The following is a 24672-nucleotide window of genomic DNA, read 5'->3' as shown; positions in this document are numbered from 1 at the left end:
ACACCAAAAGCACAAACAACAAATGAAAAAATAAATTGAACTTTATCAAAATTTAAATGCTGGTATTTCAAAGGACATCATCAAAAAGTGAAAAGTCATTCCATAGAATGGGAGAATACATTTGGAAATCATATATCTGGTAAGGGACTTGCATTCTTACATATATATGATATATATATCATATATATGATATATACGTATTATATATTCACATTTATATATACGTATATATATCATTATATATAAATGTGAATATATAATGTATATATATATACACATATCATTATATATTCACTTTTTGATGATTTATATATATATATATCTATCTATCTACTATCTATATATATATATTCATTCTAAGATATATATATATCTTAGAATGAAACAATGAAAAGACAAACTTCTTTTTGTTGGCAAAGGATTTGAATAGACATTTCTCCAAAGAAGACATACAAATGGCCAATGAAAACGTGAAAAATATTCATCATTAGTCATTAGGGAATACAACTCAAAATCACAATGAGATACCACTTCACACTCACTAGGTTGACTTTAATTAAAAGACAGATAATAATTAGTGTTGATAAAGATGAGCAGAAATTGGAACCCTCATACACTGCTGGTGGGAATGTAAAGTAGTACAGTTGTGTTAAAAGCAGTTTGACAATTCTTCAAGATGTTGAACATAGAGTTAATATATGACCCAACAATTCCACTCCTGGTTATATAACTAAGAAGATTAAAAGCATATGTCTACACGAAGACTAGTACATGAATGCTCATAGAATCATTATTTGTAATAACTAAAAAGTGAAATCAAACCAAATATCCATTAACTGAAGAATGAATAAACAAAATGTGGTTTATCCACAACATAGAATAGTATTCATCTATAAAAAGGAATGAAGTACTAAAACATATTACAATGTGGGTGAACCTTGAAAACATTAAGCTGAGTAAAGGAAGCCAGACACAAACAGCTACATGATGTGTGATTTCATTTGTATGAAATGTCCAGAATAGGCAAATCCATAGAGACAGAAAACAGACTAGTGGGTGCTAGTGGTTGCAGGAAAGGGGGAATTGGGAAATGGGAAATGATTGCTTAATGATCATGGAGTTTCTTTTGGGGTAATGAAAAGATTCTGGAATTAGATAGTGGTGATGGTTATACAACACTATGAATATACACTGTGTTGTACACTTTAAGCAAATGAATTTTATATTAAGTGAATTATATCTCAATCGCTTGGTAAATACTATTAGAGGAGTATAAACAGAGTTCTGTGGGAGCAGCTGACTCTTATCTGAGAGAGGCTGTGAAGGCTGAAGGAAGAAAATGTTGAGCAGAATCTGAAGAATACTGTCAGATGACGATAGTGCGTGGAGAGAGTCAGCATATGAAACAGGCCAGAACATGTATTTTGGAGTTAGACTTTGGCTTCAAAGCTGGTCTTGCCACATACTAGTTGTGTGACCTTAGATATGTTATTTAATCCCACTAAAATGAGTATCCCCATCAGCAAAACGGAGGATAATAATACCTACTTTATGGGTTTGCTGTGCAAATTAGATAGGATACTGTGTAGAACACTCAATAAGTATTCAACAAGGGTAGCTTCTTTTTCTCCATGGAACCTCTTCTTTTTGCTATTTTTAGATGGAATTAATGTTGAGTGTAAAGGTACAGCAATGAAAAGGCCAAGTTTGTGGTGGGATGGTGAGAAATTCAATGAAGCTTAAGTATAAAGGCAGTTGGAAGCAGAGGAAGGTATTTTAGAGTCAGAAAATAAAGACTCTGTAAGCCTAGGATGGAGCTTTGGATTTAGTCCTATGATTTAGTCCTAAATCAGCTGAAATTTTAGGGAGAAGAGGAATTGAAGATATTTGTTCTTTAAATGAGGGCAGAAAAAAGGGTGGCCCAGAATAGATAAGAATCATAGGTCTGGGACCTCAGGAGAGTATGCAGATTCCTAACTTCATTAAGTGTTAACCCAAGGCCTGCATCTTAGAGACACTTGATACATCCTTTTGCTGATACTGAGTTGCTAATGATTATATGACAACAGATTTTCTATATTTTAATTGCTTGCACCACCAAGTATTTTGATAAAAACCACACTTTAGATGATTCCAGCAAAAGAACGTGCTTATTGCGGAGAGCACTGCAATCTCCAGTCTGAGTAGTATGTGGCAAAATTGAAAGCCTTTGTTCTTATTTTGACTTAAGCAGGTTATATAACTTGCTCTGTATTTATTTCCCTTTCAGAGAGCAAATGACGACAACTTTAACCTAACTGACTTCAAAATATTATGAAAATAAATAAGCATTTCAAAGCTTTTTGAAGTTTATTGATGGAAAATACTCTTTAAATCTGAAATCTCACTATGTAAATAGTAAATTATTATTCTTTTCTTGAATCAATTTTTAGTGTTCCCCCCTCTGGTCTTGCCCTTGAACATTTCTACAATTACAACAAAAAAAACCTTCTGAATTCTTTCTGAAAAAAAAGTCCCTGGAGAATATTGCAGTCAGAGTAAACTTTAAACACATGCACGTAATGCATTGCAGTTATAAAACACTTTGGCAAATAAATCACATTTAGGTTAATTGATTTCTACCAAAAGCTAATCTGGTAAAGATTACTGCTATTCTTGCTTTAGTGATGATGAACTTGGTATTCAGAGAGGTTAAATGAATTGCTGAAGAGCATTGGCTGGAAATGGGCAGGAACCAGTGCTGAAACTCGGTTTTTAACTCCAAATTTCTGGCCCTGCCTATCTTCCAGCATTGAACTAGACAAAGATTCTTGCAAAAACACACACGCGCACACACACACACACACACACACACACACACACGCATTTAATTACCTACAAAATATTCCATGCTGTTACAAAGAATAGATTGCTTCTGGGATCTTAAATATACATATTAAGATTGAGGAAATTTATTGTAGATTGAGATTAAATAGTATGGTACCAGATAAGAGAAAATTATCATCTTCTACATGTTTTTCCCCATAAAACTACTTCAAATAAGTAACCTAAGCATTACTCAAAATATGTTAATATTACACAAATTATTTGAATAAAACTAGGTATAGATTAAATCATCATAGCAAAAATCATTCTGAAATCAATGTATATCATACTATGCTTTGTATAAGTATATAGTGTATTTAAAATACCACATAGTAATAATGGTTTTTATCTTTCATCTGAAGAATTTAATCAGGAAATAAACCTTCATAATACCTAAATAAGCCTAGAAATGTATTAAAAACATGCTTTTCTGCTATATTTTATGATATTTTGACATCTTGGTGGCCTTCCTGACACAGAGAGAGACTGTCCATCCTGGAGCTAGCTAATTCCTAGAGACAGCAAATGACTCTCCTGTGAACTTCTTTGTCATATGCAAACCAACCAATCCAAAACTCATATCCACAACAACGTCCTTTACCTAACTGTCACACACCAAGCCAATACCTGCCCTAAATCACCCCAGGGCCAGGTATTGGACAACTAGAAACCACCTTTGTAGATTAGAGCCTGCCAAAATTACTCAAACTATTCAATCTCAAATTGGTCAAACTTTCCTATACTGTTCCACCCATTCCTTCCTGCAGATACCACAATAAAGGCTCTGGACCATTCTTTTTCTTGCACTCCTTCTGCTTCTGACTGACCCTGGTATTTCCCCATGTAGCCCTGCATATGGTGTGGCATGCCCCCTTCTTTTGGGAACTGTAAATACTAAACTCTTCTTTCAAAGGCAGATGTCCCTATGTCTGTCACCTTACCATACCTGATTAAAATAAATCCCAGGTACAAATCAAAAGACAAGTGTGGTATTGTTTCTGAACTACGAGTAAATAAAGACCTGAAGAAAAAAGAAGGGAATGCTCCTTCCATCATGCACAGGAAGTGAAAGTTCAAATACACTTCTTTTCAGTACATTACGTACAAGTTTATTTATTCTTCCAACACTTATTTATTGAGAGCTTCTTATCTGCCTGGCACCATGCTATGCACTGAATGTACAGTAATGAACAAAACAGGTTTGGTCCCTGCCCTTGTGAGAGTCACAGGTTAGAGAGAAAAAATAGGCAAGAAAACAAGTGAACAAACACATAATTAGAAACTGTAGTACCTGGTCCAATGGAAATAAATATGGTGTAGTGAATAGAGAATAATGGTGGGGAGGACTCCATAAATTGATCAGGAAAAATCCATCCAAAGAAATGACATTCATGCAGAAAATTAAAGGAAATAAGGAACTAGATTTACCAAGTATGGGAAAGAATATTCCAGGGTTGTGTGGAAGGCCCCAAGGTCAGCAAAGTTTGGTATGTTTGAGGAACTAAGAGAAAACCATGCACACTGACATGGAAAGATACACTGTTAAGTGAAAAAGTTTGCAGAAGAGTATGTATAGTCCAATACCATTTTTGATAAAAGAGATACTGTGGGGACAGAGCTAGGAGTGCAGTTTCCAGGGACTCGCCCTCATGTGGAAAGGTGCTCACTTGGGTAGTAAATGGCCATCAACTGTGATTGGATGGCCATCAGCTGTGGCTAGTTGGCCGTCAGCTGTAACCAGTGAGCCATTGGCCACTAATGTAACTGCCGTGGCTATGCTAGCAGCAGATGGGGGGGCTAGCAAGAAGATGGTGGCTGAGCTAGCAAGGGTGGAATGTGGGTTGCGGATTGCAGAGAAGTGGACGGCAGGTTGCAGATAGTGTGGCTTCTGCTTCCTGAGTCTCCAACCCAGCCGCCAGCGAGAATATAGTGGTATGACTCCCCTATTTATGGCTCCATGGGTGTTCCTTTTTGGCCTCACCATATCCTGGGGTTCTTATGTAGGGAGCAGGAGCTGAGACCCTGCATGACACCCTGCATGACAGATACATACACTTTCATGTATGTCAGTGCATGAAAAATGAAGAAAAATATACAGTAAGCTCTTAATAATGATTATTTGAGGGCATGGAAAGAGTGGATTATAGTGGACTTTCACTTTTTACTTCATATATATTTCTGTATTATTTAAATTTTTGCACAATTTTGTATTCAGGATTTACTAAAGCTATATATTAAAATCAAATTCTGTATCTTTTATGCTTGTATCTCATAACTTTTCCCTAAAATTTCATCCCTGTTCACTAGATTCGCTTGTTTTCTATAATATATTTTGTTCTGCCTCCTGTTACCTCTGGCATTTTATGTGTTTATGAGAGATGTATCTATCATAAATAGATCATCGCAATTAAGATTTATACATTAGGAGCATCCAGGCAAAAATTTATTCTCAGATACTGTCCCTAAATATTTTAAAATACAGATGCAAATTTAAAAATGTATAATGTTAACTAACTTTCAAAAGTAAGGACTGCTTTATAATTTTTAAAAAATCATAACATTTGAAAGCAGGAGGATTATTTTCCTTTACTTTTAGCATAATAATATGGGGCAAAATCACACAAAAAAGTGAACAATAATAATAGCTGTGCTTAGTGAGCATTGCTCTACTATGCTCTATAATGTGTATACATTATTTCATTTTTAAATTTAACTTCAGAATAATTTTGTGGTAAATATCCCTATTATTCAGATTAGGAAATGGGATTAGAAAGGTTAAGTAACTTCATTCAATGCATATTTATTAAGCACTTAATGTTTTAAGAACTGGGAATACAGCCCAGTGAACAAAACGTGGAGCTTACATCCTGGAGGTTGATGGGAGTAGTGATTAAATAAACAAATATGCACATAATATAATGTCTGGTGCATTGCAGTGCCATGTGGGCTAGAGAAAGACAAGTGATGTGGGCTAGGGAAAGACAGTGTTAGGAAGGCCATGTTGGGTAGGTGGTAAGTAGGGAGTGTTCTCTGAGCAGAGTCCTGAATGAAGTAAAGAAGTGACATCTGTGGGAAAGTCACTCCTAGCTGGGGAACAGCAAGTACAAAAGAGGAAAAGCAAGGAGGTCAGTGCGGCTGGAGCAGAGTAAACAAGAGAAAACTCCGGGCTCTCTGCTAAGTGTAATGGGAAGCCATTGGAGGATTTGAGAAGTGTAAATCAGTGATCTGATTTACAGTTTTAAAATCTTACTTAAGTTGTTGGGTGGAGAACAGATCGTAGAGGAACAAGAATAGAGAAGCGGGGTGACTTGTCAGGAGCCTATTGCAGTGGTCCAGGAGAGAGACAATGGTGGCTGGGCCTAGGCTGATAACAGTGGAGGTGGTGAGAAGTGTCAGATTTGGTTTACATTTTGATTTCATGCATGTTTATGGTAGTGTGGCCAGAGATGAGGTTATAATTTGAAGGTGGAGCAGACAGGATTGCAAGAGATCACACAGCTAGCAAGTGGAAGAGCCAGAATTTGTAGTTAAATTTGTCTGATTCTAAAACCCTTCTTATAAGAACTCTTCTAGGCTGCCACAATGCTAAGCAAACACTAAATATAAAAGCAGAATGGAAGTGAAAGTACATAGCATCTTTAGGTGTTTATTGAGCACCTATATACTTGAAGTAAGGCTTTGCGGCACAAGGCAAAAAACTGGACTGGGAGGGTAGGAAATCAGAGTTTAAATTCATCTTTTGCCATGGATTCTTCCTCAGCGTGGATCACGTGGCTTCTAGTGACCTAGGTACTATACAGCACCTAGGGAGATACAGCAGACTATGTACAGTACCGCCCACAGGTATACAAAGGAAGATAAGACAGATAAGCATATGATTAACATACTGATTATTGCTAAAGTACATGAGAGGTGGCAGGACTAGAGATTGTCTTTTCAGTTTCAATCATATTTGGTTTAGTAAAAGTATTTGGTTTTGGTATATTACTTTCAAGGAAAAGACAAAGCAAGTCTACACATTGTGTCATTCCAATTTACAGGGTATTCTGGAATTGTATGCCTCATTCATTCGTATATTCAAGCACGCATTCCCTCAACAAGCATTGAAAACTTATTGTATATTAGTCATACTCAATAAAATCTACTGAGCAAATCTAGGTAAAGAAAGACCTTGATAAAAAGTTAAAGAAAGAAAAAGAGGACTTTTTTTGTAGATTTTTACATGTTAATTTTTAAGACTTTACAACAATCTTGTAAGGTGTTGTTGTCCCCTCTTTTTTCACATTATAAAACTAAAACTTGAAGCAGTTCAATCACTTCCCAAGGTGGCTCACTTGGTAATGTAGTGAGCCCAGTAATCAAATCTGGGTCTGCTGGACTTTTTGTCTCCAACATAGGATCCTATGAGGACAGTCACTGGCTAGGTGGGGCGTAGGACATGGTGTGCTGTGTTAACTACCCTGAAAGTGTCCAGCACAGGGTGATCAGTGACATAGAACAGAGGTCAGCAGACTTTTTCTGTAAAGGGACAGACAGAAAGTGGACCATTGTCGTGTCTGTTGAAACTACTCAGCTCTGCCCTTGTAGCACAAAAGCAGCCATAGACAACACATAAATGAATGAGTGTGTATATGTTCCAGTAAGACTTTATTTGTGGACACTGAAATTTAAATTTCATGTAATTTTCACTTGTCACAAAATATTCTTATTTTTCCCCCCAATCATTAGAAAATGTACAAACCATTCTTAGCTTGAGAGCTGGACAAAAACAAGTAGTGGGCTATATTTGGCCTGTAGGCTTGTGTTAGTCCGTTTGGGCTTGTGATACGGTGATTTATAATTAAGAAATATATGTTAGGTCTTCGACCCCATTACTGGCAAAACTCCTAAAACCCTTGCAATTTCCTAAGAGATAAGGGCCATAAAGTTGTCTTTTGTCACGTTAATGAGGTGACTTTTGGACCCCTACTTAAGGGTTCGAGTTGATTGGCAGGAGGACCTTGCAGTCCCATGCCTCCCCCACCCCACGCCTGCCTCCACAGAGGGGAGACGGACTGGACGTTGAATCAATGGCCAATGATTTAATCAAACATAACTATATAATGAAACCTCCGTCAAAACCCCAAAAGAAAGGGTTGTGGAGAGCTTTTGGGTTGGTGAACCCATGGAGGTGCTGGAGAGTAGCGTGCACGGAGAGGGCATGGATGATCTGTGCTCCTTTGCACACACCTTGCCCTATGCAGCTCTTCTATCTGGCACTTCCTGAGTTATATATAGCCTTTTATAATAAATCGGTGATCTAGTAAGTAAAGTGTTTTTCTGAGTTTTGTGAGCTGCTCTAGCAAATTAATTGAACCAGAGGAGGGGTCGTGGGAACCTCTGATTTATAGCTGGTAGGTTAGTAGCACAGGTAACAACCTACACTTGGTACTGGAGTCTGAAGTCCAAGGAGAGGGTCATTGAAATCTCCAATCTGTTGCTTATTGGTCAGAAGTACAGGTAATAGCCTGGGCTTTCGACTGGCGTCTGAAGTGTAGCCCAGGGGACAGTCTTGTAGGATTGAACCCTTAATGTGTGGAATCTAACCAGTTAGATAGTGTCAGAATTGAGTTGAATACTTGGATACCCTGCTAGTAATCCAAGAATTGTTTGTTGGTGTGGGAACCACCGTCAACCTCCCCATATTGGAAGTTGGGTCTCAGGGCACCCTAAAGAGGGCTGCTGTAACAAATACCATAGACTGGTGGCTTAAACAACAAATAAATATTTCTCCCAGTTCTAGAGCCTGGAAGTCCAAGATCAAGATGCTTGTCAGATGTGGTATCTGGTGAGAGCCTTCTTCCTGCTTTGCAGAGGGCTAACTTGTTGCGGTATCTTCACATGGTAGAGAGAGAGAGAGAGACATCTCTCTCATGTCTCTGTTTATAAGAGCACTAATCCCATTTATGAAGGTTCCACTTTGATGACCTAATTACCTCCCAAGGGCTCCAAATCCCCATCACATTGGGGATTAGGGCTTTTACATATTTAGGAGAAACACAAACATTCAGTCCATGGCAGTTTCTGAGAGAAACCCTGGCATCCTTGAAGAGCTCTGAGATCACTCTTCTCTATAGGCCAGAACTTACATAGGGAACTGCAACCACTGAATTGGGAAACCTAAATGCCATAGGAGTAATTGGGTGGCAGGGGCCAAGTGGCAGGACAGTGACACACTACCAAAAAATTTATACTGTTAATCTTTCTCCAGCCTTCACCTAAGGGACCTTCAAGCTTTTACCAGGGTAACTGTGCACAGGGGAAAAGGAAACAATCAGACCTTTTGGGGACTACTGGACGCTGGCCCTGAACTGACACTAATTCTAGGAGACCCAAAACATTCCTGTGGTCCACCAGTCAGAGTAGGGATTTATGGAGATGAGGTTATCAGTCAGGTTAGGGTTAGGGTTTAAATTCTGAAATGTTTCTAGAAAGCAATACTGGTCTGACTTTACCTAACACATTCTGACTTGTAAAGACAATCTGTACAAGGTGACAATATAAATAATAGACCTTAGATAGTCAAGGGAAAGAGAGACGAAAAGGAACAATTTTGGCCCGTTTATTCCAAACAGTTCTTTGAATTACGCATTTTCCATCTTAGGTATAACACTGCTTTCTTCACTTTTGTTTTTCTAAACAAAAATTTCAGCAATACCAATGGACAGTTGATTCTTGAGAGTTGAATGACAATGACATCATATGAGCATGTCAAAAAAGAAAGAAAAAGTAGTAATATCTTATTTTTAAGCATCTACAGGGACTTTCAAAGGGGACTTTCTCAGTGAGTTCTCTTAGGAGGAGTAGGAAGGGCACTGTTCTCAGCGAGGAAAATAAGGTAAAGAACCAATGTTATGAGATGAGAAAAGGAAGGGACAATTTAGCTTACATAGGAGGTGTTCTATTCCCCTCCCTAGGGAGACTCTGGAACACAAGATTTCTAAGATTAAGTATACTTTTCATTAGACCATATTACACTTTATGATGGATTTCTGTCAGTGCTTTATTTCTCAATTCTTGAAATTAGTGTGACTCCACCATCTTAAGGAATGCAAGAAGAAGACATTGTTGTGATCACTACACTTTTTTTGTGAAAGGCAGTAAAGGTTTATTATTTCTTGAATTTAGGGTTTCCAAAGCACTTAATGGATGTTTCAGAACACTTATTAGATTGTATAGATGTCTCTGTAAAACCCACTCCACACTCCAGATTAAGACTTCTTAGAAGAAAGAGCCTTTTTTTTTTTTTTTTAGCTTTCATTTATTTTAAGTGTGTTTTTCCAGGACCCACCGGCTCCAAGTCAAGTAATTGTTTCGATTTACAGTAATTGTGGAGGGCGCAGCTCACAGTGGCCCATGCGGGACTCAAACCGGCAACCCTGGTATTACAAGCATTGCACTCTAACCATCTAAGCTAACTGGCCACCCCAGAAAGAGACTTTTTATACTCATCTTTATATGTTTGTCTCATCCTGCCTCACAGTAGTTGTCATATATACATATATATGTACATGTGTATATATATACGTATGTGTGTGTGTGTGTGTATATATATATATATATGTATATATATATATATGTATATATATATGTATATATATATAGCAACATTAGTAAACTGGTAGCTGTTCCTTGTTTGCAAACATCATTAGCAAATAAGGTGGCCCTCTGCAAACCAGGAAGAGGGCTTTCTCCAGACACCACATCTGACAGCACCTCTAGAACTGGGAGAAATAATTGTTGTTTAAGCCACCTAGTCTATGGTATTCTAGTTTTGTAATCCTAACTAAGCACTTAGTAAATTCATGTCAAAGACATGAATGGTATTCGCGGGATAATAAGGATGATTCTTTAACCCTTTCCTCACTGGCATCCAGAACACCATCTCTGAGCCTGAGAGAAGTTCTGCTAGTTCCTACCCTCAAACTCCAATGTGTCCCAGGCAACAAGCCTTGCAGTCACCAGAGCATAATCGTTTCCCTCTGAGACCTAAGCATCCAATATTCTTGGTATTTTCTTTCATCTCACTCTTTACAGTTTGAATAGGCTTTAGTATTTATATGTTTTTCAAATTTTTAATTTAACAGTCTAAGCAGAACTTTTCATATCTTGATTACAGACCCTTCCCCAAGAGCAAGAAGACCTTAGGCAAGAGAAAGCGAGGGTTGGAAGTGAGACACAGGTATTTAAATTGGGGAAACCTGGTCACTTCCCAGAATGAGCAGAGCCAGAGTTTGGAGGGGGGTTTTGGAAGCTGATGACCCCACGTGACCTCTGGGGCCCAGGGGCTGAGCCGACCCCGCCCCTCCGCCCGCCGCCGGGGGGCGCATGCGCAGCCCGTATTAGTGATGGAGGAGAGAAGATGGCGGAAGCGGAGTGAGTGACTTGCTGGTGACTGATGTCGTAACGGGGGGCGAGTAGGGGCAGCGACACATCCCCAGGGGGAAAGCTCAGGGCTCTTTCGCGGGCAGTGCGGGGAAAGGGAGACCCCAGAGCTTCCTTAGTGTGGAGGAGCCCGCTTGGCCCGTGTCGGGGGCGGAGGCGAACTGCAAGGGTCCAGTTAACCTCCAGGCAGGAGCGCCCCTTCAACCGTCTGGTCCCGGATCAGCGGAGCCCTGCGCGCAGGGTCACCCTTGGGACCCTGGCCGCTGGGGTCTTCCGGGGGATGAGCTACTGCAGGCCTCTCAGGCGCTGTCATTCCTGCAAGTGGGCCCCGCGGGCAGCCTTGTCACGGCTGCCGGCGCCGGGGGCCGCCGAGGCTGGGTAGGGCTGGGCGGGTACTGCCAGGCCTCCTTCACGCTCCTCTCTTCCTGATCCCGGCGCCACCCCACCCCTCCGTGGGAGAACCCGAGACGTGGGGTTGTTTACCGCCCTCCCCCGGGAGGCGTGGAGGTGGTGTCCCAACGCCGGCCTTAGGGCGGCGGGGGCTCCTGCGGGTCTGGTCAGCCTGAAAACACTCTGGAAGGAAAGATCTTCTTTCCCTTGGGTCTCTGGCTGCAGTTGATGCCTCCCTAGAGGGGCCACATTCTTGTGTGGCCGTGTGATGGTATGCTTAGTTAGCGACGCAAACTTAGCGTTTCCTGGGTAGGCCTCTGATGTACCAGGACTGCCGGCTGTGTTTTGCAGGCATTACTCTGCATAGACAGCGGAGTTACAGAAATTGTTCTTTTGTGCCAGGTATCCAAATGCATTTCAATGGTCTGGCCGGTTCCACTCACCGATGTTTAGACTTGTGCCTACAATTCGGATTCTCTGTGATCCTATTTGGTTAGTTACTAAACTGCTTACCATTGAGTTTGGGTTTGAGGATGTGGCTGAGCAGAATAGCACTCTAAAAGAATGTAAGCTGGCTTTGTGCATATCATTGGTACGCAGTTCAGACGTGTTATGACAGCCAGTAATTTGGGAAAAGTTTACCTTATCGACCACTAAGTCTGTAGGATGAACAGTTAACGTGTGATGCTGTGATTTGATGATTGGAAGGCAGCTTGAAACATTATTTTAAAAAAACCTACAGAGAAGCATAAAGGTGAATGAGTCATTTACTAATAAAAAGTAAGGGAAGAGTTAGTCCCCTCCCACACTTTTTTCCTTTCACTTTTCTATTTATTAAGTTGAGATTTTTTTTTTAAACATTTGATTCCTTGAAGAGCATATAAATATTTACATAAATGATACAAAGAACAAAGAAAACTTGTACATAAAAGGACACCATATGGGAATAGTGTATGCATGTGCAATTAGTACCAAATTCCTTTGTCTTTTGGTGAAGTAGAAAGTGTTCTTGTTACCTTTTGTCAATGCTGCTAATGTGAGGTGGGTTAGATTTTGTTTCCCAGAAGAAAAGACTGATAAGAAAGGCAGATAAAACCAGTAAATTCTCAAGTGTGCTTTTCACCATTGTGGTGCATTTCTAACCCTACAGTTACTTGTAGTTCTAGCTTTTTAACAATATGGAGGCCCTGAAAATTGACTTAAAATAAAATATTGTTTGAATTTATTCAGATACAGATTCTGTATTTAGTGGAATTTTGTACCATAACAGTGAAGTGAGTTTGTAGTAGTAGAGGGGAAAAAAAATCAAACCATCGGGAAGTCTTGTACAAAAATGTATTTTACTGTCCATACCTGAAGAAAGGGGCATAATTATGCTGTTTTTGAAATTTCAGGCAATTCTTTGGAAAAAGATTTTTAGTAAAGAAGTGGGGAAATTGTTGTCAGCTGCTTCTCTATTTGCCCAGAGTAATCTGCTTACGAGTATTACTCAGAGTTATTAGATGTACTAAGGACCAAGTAGACTTATAGGGAAAAAGCCAGTGTGATTTTTTAAAAAAAATTATTATTATTTTCTAAGAGAACTGATTTTTAAAGCAAAGTATATATGGTAGCCAAAAACTAAGCTTATTAGCACAAGTCCTTAGGCATCCTACTTAATGTATAGATAAGAGTGACCTTAATTTGTAATTAATATGGTCAAAAGAATGTTAATAAATATTTTAAAGTACTCTGGTGTTGCTTGAGTTTTTATTAGGTAGTTTAGTATTCTCTCATCACCTGTGTTGGTTTCAAAACTCTCATCTTCTTTCAATCCCGAAAAGATAAACTTTAGGCCAGGCTTTATGTGAGTTACATATCCTGAATCATTTGAATTCAAATTTTGTTGGTATTAAGTATTAAATATACTATATATTTATGAAGTACTTTTTCTAAGTGTTATATGCTGTCTGTATTTTGAGGGCCATAGAAATTTAGACTGTTGCTGATTATTTCTTTGGAATTCAAATATTCTTTAAAGCCCAGAGGATAATGCTTTTGCCAATGCAAACCCTTTGCTATCTGCCAGATTTAAGGATCACAGTACAACTATGGATAGTGAACCAAATCCTGGAACATCCTCTGTTTCGACAACAACCAGTAGCACCACCACTACCACCATCACCACTTCCTCCTCTCGAATGCAGCAACCGCAGATCTCAGTCTACAGTGGCTCAGACCGACATGCTGTACAGGTATTTCAGTTATAATGGGTGGGCTAAGACTTAGGATGCCATTAGTTTTTGCTTAAGCCAGATTAATCTATTGTTTCATATCCTTCAATAAGTTCAATGACGTCCTCTAAGTGAGTACAGTTAGAATTGTTAATGTGTGAAACATGCAAAAATTTATCTAATAATCATTCTGTTGAGGGGGCTTCCATGTATCGGCATGTAGCTTATACAGTGATATGTCAGGAAAACTATAATTGGAAGGTCTCTAAGCTGCTGCTACAATGTGGACACACGCAATCTAGAACCCAGCAGCAGAATGACTCTAGGTTTTTCTGGGTTACTTTATATTTGAACCCAAAATACAGACTTAGGGAGATCTATTCAGGTCTGTAGATGCATAAAGAGGTTCATTTTAAACCCAAGTGGTCCAAAACCCTAAACAGATAGTTTTAATCTAAAGCCCTTTAGGGGCAGAAGGGAAAGGGATATTTAGGAAAAGTCTTTGGCTCTTCACTTAGTTGAGAAAATGAAGTTTACTTAGTTAACCTTTACAATAATGAAAGTTGAGGCAGTGTGGTAGTATTGCATAAAAAGGGTATGGGCATTGCAGTCTGATATGTTCTTTGTAAGAATTCCATTTTCTTATCATTAGTAGCTGTGTAGGCTTGGGTGAGAGGCATAATTTTCAGCCTCAGGAAACTATAAAATGAGGGTGAGACTACCTACTTCATTAGTTATTATGAGGATTAATGGAAGCATCTAGAACATTAACTATACCCAATAAATAATGATAGCTAATATTTATTGAACAATTGCTATGTGCCAAGCATTTGATAAATGACTTACATGGATCATCTCTTTTAATCCCCACTACACCTCTATGAAGTAGATACTATGATTATCTCCATTTCACCTATGGGAAAACCAGTATTTTAAGCAGGCTAACTCACTTTCCTAAACTCACTTAGCTAGTAGGTTCTCTGACTTTAGAGTTATGTCCTTAACCACTCTATGAGTTCTTATTTTTTCCGTTATACCTGCTTACTCTCTATAGAATCCGCACAGTTGCATTCTACCCTGAAAATAACTGTTTGTGATGTAGTGCTTTTCCCATTCATTTTTGTAGAGTGGATATCTCAGTATAACGGCTATTTAACTGTTCTATGGTTTAGGATTATCAACTTATCATGGGTGCAGTCAGAATTGTTGGAGATCCAGGTAGTTAAAAAATTCAAACTGGGAATGCTGAAAGTGTTTTAAATGTTCTTCAGCTTTTTGAGGCAAGGGATATAGGGAAGAGTGTCTAGATCTTTTAGCATACAGATGATGTATTTTAATATGCCATTTAGTTCTTTAGTTTTTATCTAAGCTGGATGTGTTAGTAAAAAACAAAGTGTTACTCAGGGATATAATGTACAACATAGGGAATATAGTCAATAATATCATAATAACTTTGTATGGTAATAGAAGGTTACTAGACTTGTCAGGGTGACCACTTGCAAGGTATATAGATGTTGAATCACGATGTTGTACACCTGAAACTACTATAATATTGTATGTCAGCTATACTTTAATAAAATTTTTTTAAAAAGTGTTACTGGAGATGTATAGATACAGATATATCTCACAAATACCACTAACATTAGTTTTTATGAGATCACAGAATTGCTTCCCCTAAAATGTAGTCAAGTATTTATTTAACTACCTAAGTAGATTCTTAATACCTTCCAACTTTCTTTTTCAGTCCTGTGAATTCTATGTACCTTCCTTGTTCCTTTAAAGCAGGGGTGTCCAAACTGCGGCCTGCGGGCCAGCTGCGGCCCGCATTCCATTTTTTATTGGCCTGCAGCAAATTCCAAAAATATGTTTAGTTAAATAAACCAGGTGAGGCAATACGTATTTCACCTCGAGTGAGTGGCCCGGCTATTTGTGTATTTTACCGTATGTGGCCCTTGGTAAAAAAACGTTGAAAAAAGTTTGGACACCCCTGGTTTAGAGGAACAAAATGAAAACAGTGTGCTGTATCTTTAACTTGTATTTAAGAAGTCTCTCTCCCATCAGTATAGCATTGAATGGTAATGAAAGACTATGCTGACAATAGAAAAAATTTCTATACTCTGACAAAAATATCCATCAAATAGATTATGCATTTGTTATTGTGGTTTGATTTTAGAATTTTGTTATGGAATTAGAAGAACATATATTTAAAAAATACAAAAACATATTAAAATATACATTAAAAATATGCAAAAAAAGAACATACAGATTTACCTGACCAAAAAGACATATTGTTATAATTCTAAATTACTTAATGCTGATCTGTAATCCCCTGCAATTAGGGGTTAGAAGCCCACATTGATTTTGTGACAAGGGTTTGTAGCAGGTCTAGCAATCTATAGTCGGACAGATGAAATATGAATACATATTATAAAAGCAAACAACACAAGGAAATATGCTTTCTTGGAATTTGGATAAAGAGATTCATGGCTTTGTAGTTCAAGGTGTCCTGTCTTAGATCCTCAAGCTGTAGGAGATGACTCCATTACTCCCTTAGTTCTTTGCAAACTGGTTTGATGCTGCTATTAGGGTTCTGTGCTGTTTCAGAGTCACTGTGGGCATGAGGTGACTTTGGGATGTGGTTGCAGAGGACTGGCATGGTTTGAACAGAAAAAGGATTTTTCTGTTAGAATACTGGACTTTTCTACATTTATCTATTTATGAAGTTTCAGGTTGAGATTTTATATTTTACTAATAAACTAATAACTATTCACAGTAATTAACAGTGAATAGAAACAATTGAAACAAGGAATCTGACATTTAAAAAACATTTTAAAACATTTGAAAAAATAATTAGTAGTTTTCTAAAAATGAAATCTCTGTAATTTTTGTGATTATTAATATAATACCTACTCATTCTATGTTTTTTCAGACATTTGAAATACAAATGAGAAGACAAAAATCACCTCTAATCTAGCTACCCATCGGTAGTCTTTTGATGTTTTCCTGAATATTCTTTCAGATTTTTTAGCATAAAAATGGTATCTTTACTCTGTATACTATTTAGTAACCTGCTTTTTTTCACTGTATGATATATTTGGGAATTTTTTTGTTAATAAATATAGATATATCTGTGCTGTTCAATATAGGAACTACTAGCGGCATATGACTTTATATTTAAATTAAAGTAAAATTAAAAACTCAATTCTTTCATTGCACTAGCCACATTGTAAGTGCGCAGGAGGTGCATGTGGCTTGTGGCTACTGTGTTGGACAGCACTGATCTGTGTTACTATTTGTGATGGCCATAGGGTTACACAGATTCCTCTCTACACCGAATTCTTTTTTATCCGACTTTTACCCAAAATGGTTATACCAATTTACATTCTTACTAACATTTATGAGAGTATCTGTTTCCTCAGTTAGTAGTAGTATTCTTTTAAATCTTTATCCATCTGAAAGTTGGAAAATAGTATCGTGTTTTAATTTGTAAGTTTTGATTACTAATGAGATAGAAGATCTTTTCAAATGCTTGGTGGCAGTCTTTTCTTTTGCCCATACTGGGTAATTTTAATTTGTACAGATTAGTGAATCCTAGTGATACGTAACTAGGAGAGAACTATGTTAATAAGCTGGATGATGCTGAATATTAAAGTAGTGAAATTTTAAACTGCCACTTTTTTCATGGTGAAGATTAAGGCTGAGGTTATGGTTTTGACATTGGTTCAATTGACTTATCACAGGTAATTCAACAGGCATTGCATCGCCCCCCCAGCTCAGCGGCTCAGTACCTTCAGCAAATGTACGCAGCTCAACAGCAGCACTTGATGCTGCACACTGCCGCTCTGCAGCAGCAGCACCTCAGCAGCTCCCAGCTGCAGAGCCTCGCTGCTGTTCAGGTAAGGCTGAAGTGAAGGAAGAATTAGGAGGCCAATTTGACATTATCTGTGGATAATTACTGAAAATAAATACATTGGGTATTATTTCAGAGTTCTGAGATGTTTTGTGATTATTTTTACTTGAGGAAATATAGTAGTCTGCCACATGGAAGTTAATTTTAAAAAATGAATATGTTTTATATGTTACTTTGTTGCTAGCTTTTTTCCACTGCTTTTTATCTACATGGCAGAAATGCTATGCTGGTATCATGATTTTGTGTATAAAATTCTAGGTACAACAGTGAATACTTAGGGTTACATGAATTATATTTATATTTTAACAAAAAAGGTCTTTTTGTATGCAAATAATTTACACTTATTAAAAAAATCAAATAGTATAAAATTATTTATAAAAGGTGAAGTAGAGGTGTTCCTTTCATCATCCACTGCTGTTTTCCACTTTTCAGAGGTGGCTTCTGTAACAGTTTGCTATATAGCCCTCTAGAAATTCTCTATATAAATACGCATACGCATGTTTCTAAAATCTAATCATACTGTACCTACTGATAATAAGATGATTTTATGATTAAATGCTTATGTTTTAAAAAAGATTTTCATTATTCTGTTTATTTAAGTAAAACTATAAGTGAGATTTCATCATAAATTTTATTAGAGGAAGATCTCAGTTGAGTGAACCTGAAAAAGGTTTATTTCTGTTACAAACACATCCCCAGCTGTTGCTTCTTTTTGGTAGTGTAATTTTAAATAACATCGTGTTCATATGAGTTAGGAAACTGAAACCCACTGGCACTTGATGTAGCTTCAATTCCTTTTTATAACGTTGGAGTGGTGACTCCACTTCAAAGACAGACCTGTAGAGTAAAACTGACAATGAATGAAGTTATTAAGTTAAGACTAGCCTTTGGGTCCTCTGTTTTCAACATTCAGTTGCTTCTTTTTTTCTTAATCTATTTGGTCAAAGCTTGGTCCATGTTGACTGTGGAATGGATTTGTTCATAAATAGAGTTTTTGGCTTGTATAGTGGTTTTGTGGCATCATAATACCGGAAAGTTTTTAACTTCAGGGTTTTTATATACATAAAGATTTTATTATTTTAGGCAAGTTTATCCAGTGGAAGACCATCTACGTCCCCCACAGGAAGTGTCACACAACAGTCAAGTATGTCCCAGACATCTGTAAGTGCCCTGATTTTTTTTCCTGTATTTAAAAAATTTAATTATCGCTTTCCAAAAGTAAACTGTTAGTATTTACAAAGCTGTTATTGTATATTTGTTGAAATGCTATTTAAGTAACAAGTACCTAGACATAGGAATGATACGGTTCAAGAGCTCAGAACCAATGTTAAACTTCTGAAAATCTGAGTATTAAAAATATTTTTGTATTATTTCTTATACATGCTTTCCCATTGATTGTGTTCAGATCTTTTATGGTTCTAAGAGATTGCAGTTTCCAGTGTGTATTGAAAACCTGAAATATACAATGCAGGGGTACTAGGCCATGCATTTACTGTAATATACTAAAGAATGTCATATCCTTGGTGGACATCTAAATGTTTCTAGCTTTTTCTGTGAAATTGGCATTTTATAAATTAACTTTTCGGCTTACGCTTACTTGAGTTATCTGGGTCAAATTTTCAAGTATCCACTCAAGATAGTGTAATTTATTTTGAGAAAGGAGTAAAAGAAAGCTGATTTGCTATATTGCACATATAGTATACTGGGAAATTGTGCCGAGTTCCTGGTTAAAAGAAATTTGCAGGCATGGTAATACTTGTTTAACTTTTTATTTTGATATAATTTCAAATTGCAAGAATGAAAAAAGTTTTCTTTATACCTTTTACTCAGATTCACCAGTTATTAGCATTTGGCTCCTTGCTTTATCATTCTTTTTTTCCCCTCTCTGCATATTTACATATTTTTCTGAACCATTTGCAGGTAAGTTGAGACATGTTCCTTTACTCCTAAATTCTTTGATATGTATTTCTTAGGAACAAAGTCATCTTTTTTATGAAGCCACATGAAAATGATCAAATTCAGGAAATTTATTATTGATACAATGCAGTCCATATTAAAATTTCATCACATGTTCTAGACTTCCCAACCTCATCACTATAGATATTTTGGACTAGATAATTCTTTGTTTGTGGGGGCTCGCTTGTACATTGTAGAATGTTTAGCAGCATCCCTAGCTTCTATCCACTTAGATACCACTAGACAATGGACCTCCTTCTTCCCCTATTGCGTCAACCAAAAATGTCTCTAGGCAGTGCCAAGTGTTTCTGGGGGCAAAATTGCCCCTGGTTGAGAACCACTGAGTTAACTTTATAATGTCCTTTATAAGTATTGTTTCCTGATCCAAGATGGTAATAATTTAATATTTTGTAAAATTGAGTCCAGTATAGTTTGTAGATTGCCAGGAAATTGAAGGTGAACTTGTGCTCTATTTACTTCAGCTAAGGATATGGTCTTTGCTGACTAAGTACATGTATGGGGAACATATAGTTATTTTTCTAGGTATTGATCTGATATTTTTAATTAAAAAATTCTTTTTTAGCATGGAAGTATCCTAGAACATGAATAAAAACAACTTTTGAAAAAGAAATTAACTTTTCACTTGTTAGACTGAAAATGTTAAAGTGAAGAAAATGAAAAATCTAAGTAATGTAATCTGACCCTAAGCATTATACTATAGCTGTGGTTATTGATGTCAGATATATCTTTAATTAATATATTGGTAGTTCAGGAAAGGACTAGTAAACATTTTGTGGGCTGGTTAAAAAATTATAGACGAATTCTTTATTCTGTGAAATTCTGGAATAACACTAACGAACAGAGATAAGTATTTTAAATTTTTTTCCCTTCACATTTTTAAAAGGTATTCTTTTAAACTTTTATTCTCTCATTATGATTTCATGCATGTGACTTTCACAGAAATTACAGTTCTAGTGATTGTACTTATTTTTCAGACATTGTTAGTGCTACTTGTCATAACCACTCACCTTTGTGTAATGAAGTATGCCAGAACCTGTGAATGGCTGGTGGGGGGAAAAGAAGTAAGTAGGAAGAACAGATACCCAAGAAAAAAAAGGAGTAATATATCTAATTTGTGTTATTTTCTATCTCAGCTGAGCAGTAAGCTCAACAGAGTTAACTAAGCAGTTCAAATTATGATACCCAAGGTAGCTTAGTAAATTTAGGTCAACCTCTGAAAAAGAGGCAGAGCGTGGTAGCAGAAATCTCTAGATAGTGATAATGATGATCTATCAGGTGGCAGTCTGGTCGTTTTTCAGAGTTTTGGTTATTTTGAGGTAAGTTTCCAGATAATAGTGAAAGCCATGGGAAATGGTTTTCAGTAGAAGAAAGGGCTACAAGGTAGGTTGTCAAGTCACTAGCCATATAAGTTTGAGGTTGAAAGTAGGAGTGAGATCCCAATGGGGAAATGGAAAATTATTTTAAAAAATGGAGTCAAAGGTCCAATCATACCTGGGAAACTGTATGTAGAGAAAACAATTGTTAATTGAATGTATAGGTAATTAGCGGGTGCCAGCATCCTCTTTCCCCTCAATAGAACGAAAACTAATTCTGGATTCTTAACAGTAGTGAGAGGTGATTTTATGATTAATTGGCTGTAAAACTAGGTGGGACTGAGCCTTTAGATGTCTTTGTACTTCAACTGAATGGCACTAAGATTTAGTTAAATTTGATTTGCTAAAATAAAATATAAACCCATTAAAAACTTCTGCAAAAAAAAGTTATCAACAAAGTTAAAAAACAACAAAATGGTTGAAAATATATTTAAACCATATTTGCCAACCAGCTTATGTTTGGGCTCTTTTATATTAGTAAGATAAACAGAATTCACAAAAGACCTGCATTGGTGATTTTCAAAAGAAAGACTATTTTTGGCTTTTAAACACATGAAAATGTATTTATCTTACTAATGATAAAGAAATGTATGTAAAAACAACGATGTACTATTTTCACTTATCAAATTACAAAGCAAAAGCATTGAGACAATACCCATTGTTGGCAAGGATGTGAGGAAGTATGAGGTTGGTGCAAAAGGAATTGCGGTTTAAAAGGTTAAAAATAATTGCAAAAACTGCTATTACTTTTGCACCAACCTAATAGGTAGACTCATACTATCAGAGGGAATGTAACTGGTACAGTTTTTCTGGAGAGTTATTTGGCAATGTATATGAAAACTTAAACTGTGCATGCCCTTTCATATAGCACTCTCATTTTTAGTGATGTCATTTACTAAAAATTACAGTTAATTATGTAAAAATGACAAATAATTGTGCAGTTATGCAGTGTTTATAATAGTGAAAAATTATAAACAATATAACTGTCCATTATTTGAGGATTAATTAAATAAATGATAGTTCATTCATACAGTAGAACATTATGATAGCTACTAAAAATGCTCTATGTGTGTTTATAGGGAGACTTGGATTTTCATTAGGCATTACGTTGAAAAAAGCAAGAATGTATATAGTATGATCTCATTTAACTTATTTAGGTTATTCTATTTTTCTTTTAGTTCTAAACTTCCCATTTGGTTCTTCTTTATATCTTCTATTGCTTTGCTGAGAGTATATTTTTTTCATTTGTTTTAAGTGGGCTCGTAACAGCTTGTTCAAAGCGTTTTTATGATGAATGCTTTTCATTTAGCTTGAGGTCTTTCTGGTTCTTGGTATGACGAGTGATTTTTGATTGAAACCTGGATGTTTTTAGTATTATGTTATGAGACTGTGGATCTTATTTAAACTTTATGTTTTGGTTGGCTTCTGAAATGGAGCATGTGTTACCTCTTTACTGCCATATGGGAGTAGATGTCCAGGTTCCCCGTTTGGTCTCCATGGACACCCAAGGAGGTGATCCCCGTAATTGCTGAGTAGGGGTGAGAGTTCTGGCTCCTCAGTAGGCCTCCATGGATGCCTTCCTGGCTGGGAGGTCCGACTGCCTGCTACTGCTCCCCACATGGTCCTCACTCATACTGCAGGGATGGGGCGAGTTGGCGGCGGTGTTACTGCCTGGCTGGGATGAAAGTCCTGGCTATCTACCTGGCCTTCTCTGACACTAACCCTTTGGAGGGACTGGGGGGCATGGGGTGCCTCATTACAGCCTGGCGAGGGTGGCAGTCTAGGTCTTTGCTGGTGTGGGTATGGATGTGGGCATGGCCACAATGTTTTCTGTGGTGTTTGGCTGAAGTACAGCAATTTTTGTCTAAAAGTTTTCTATGTTGCTAGGTCATCCATTTCCTGGTCCTATATTCTAGAAAGAGCAATCTTTCATTGGGGCTTCTTTTAGTCTGCACCCATTGGTGTTTCTGGGTTGGTTACTGACTTCTTTAACTCCAACTGTGGATTATATGAGACAAATGAAAACCCAAGGAGCTCACAACTACATTGTTCACTGCGTCCTGAGGTCCCTAGCCAGTCTGCTTTTCTCCACCTTTTGGGATCGTCTTACGTTTATTTTATATGTAACATACAGGGTTTTTAGTTGTACTTAGGGGGAGGAATAGGGAAACATATGTCTTTCATCTTCCTAGAAACAGAATTCCTGTCATTTAACTTAATTTTTTAAAATTATATTTATGTATCTGTCTGATTACGCAGGAAGAAAATCTGTAATACACAACAAACTGTTCATCAGTGGTTATCTCTGAGGAAGTAGATTAAAGAGCTTTATTTTGTCAATTTTTGTATTGCCTAAATAAAAAATATACTTTTGTTGTCTAAGAGACAGACAATACAAATGTATAGAGTAAATAGTCCCCTTTGGCCTGACAAATTTTTTTGTGAAGCTTTCTTATCTTACTACTGTGCATTTCTATACATAAATGTAACTAGATAGGCCTATGGTTAATTTTATTTGTATTAATGTAAGTGAAGTGCCATCATCCTCTTCTAAGTCTTTGGGCATTTTCAGCTGCAAAAGATTATGTGTTTGGAAATTGCAATCGTAAATCTCTGAATGACTCAAGGGCTATTTGTATCTCATTCCCTTTCTCTCTCTTTCTTTTTTGGCCCTGGAATCTACATTATTCCCAAATGTTTTGACTATAATTCACGGTACTATTTTGTAAAAAAGGGGAAAACCTTATTTTTGATAGCTTTCTCGCTATGGTGCTAGACAAAGTGAGCTTTTGAGGCCCAGTTAGTTTTATGACTTCATTCGTATATGAGTATTCATTCAACAAATATATACTGAGCATTTAATACATGCCAGACAGCCTTCTAAGTGCTGGGAATCCAGCAACACAACAGACAAAATCTCTGTCCTTATGGAGCTAGGGATAGATAGTCAGCTAGTATATAAAATGTCATATGATGGTAAGTGCTATAGAGAAAAGTCAAGCAAAGGAGGGGAATGGGATGAGGGAATTTGCTATTTTTAATAAGGGTGGTCAGAGAAAGCATTGCTAATAAAGATGGCATTTGAAGGAGGGTGAAGGAGGCAAACATGCTCAAGGAAAAGAAAAGAGGGCAGTGTGGCTGGAGTGGAATGAGCGGGAGTATAATTTAGAGATGACATTAGATGTAATTATAATCTAGTCATGAAGAGATTATAAAACCTGTGGATTTTACTCTGCATGAGTTGGGAAGCTCTTGGAGAGTTTTTTCGCTAGGGGAGTAACATGATCTCACACAGGTATCTAAGGGGCAAAGATAGAAGCAGGAAGACCAGGTCAGTGGTTCTTGTAATAATCCAAGAGAGAGATATTGGTTGATTGACAATGATGGTGGCAGGTGTGATGCGAAGTGGGAAGCCAGATTCTGAATATTTTTTTCTCCAATATTTTATTATAGGAATTTGGATATGATTTGAAAGTAGAGCTAACAGGATATGTTGATGAATTGAATAGAATTGTGCAGA

At 37.2% G+C, this 24672-nt stretch overlaps 1 protein-coding gene across 15 annotated transcripts in view; it reads left to right on the top strand.

Moving 5' to 3' along the window:
• Positions 1-11174: 11174 nt before the first annotated feature.
• Positions 11175-24672, top strand: part of PHC3 (polyhomeotic homolog 3) — a 74092-nt gene continuing 60594 nt past the window's right edge. For 8 of the 15 annotated variants that reach the window (XR_002137677.2, XR_002137678.2, XM_074327779.1 and 5 more), the window contains exons 1-4: positions 11175-11280; positions 13748-13913; positions 17633-17788; positions 18886-18963. Coding sequence is in view for 13 of the 15 variants with exons in the window: in XM_074327779.1 (XP_074183880.1) it covers positions 11267-11280; positions 13748-13913; positions 17633-17788; positions 18886-18963 (414 nt within the window). In the remaining 2 variants the exon portion in view is untranslated. Of the gene's footprint in view, positions 11281-11931; positions 11951-12072; positions 12172-13747; positions 13914-17632; positions 17789-18885; positions 18964-24672 lie in introns of those variants that run through there. The other 7 variants (XM_074327789.1, XM_074327774.1, XM_019735388.2 and 4 more) reach the window with 5 other exon arrangements.

This window comes from Rhinolophus sinicus, linkage group LG01, assembly GCF_036562045.2.
Source record: "Rhinolophus sinicus isolate RSC01 linkage group LG01, ASM3656204v1, whole genome shotgun sequence".
Lineage (NCBI taxonomy): Eukaryota > Metazoa > Chordata > Mammalia > Chiroptera > Rhinolophidae > Rhinolophus > Rhinolophus sinicus.
The sequence above is the reverse complement of the archived record's forward strand: the minus strand, read 5'-3'. Positions and strand labels throughout refer to the sequence as shown.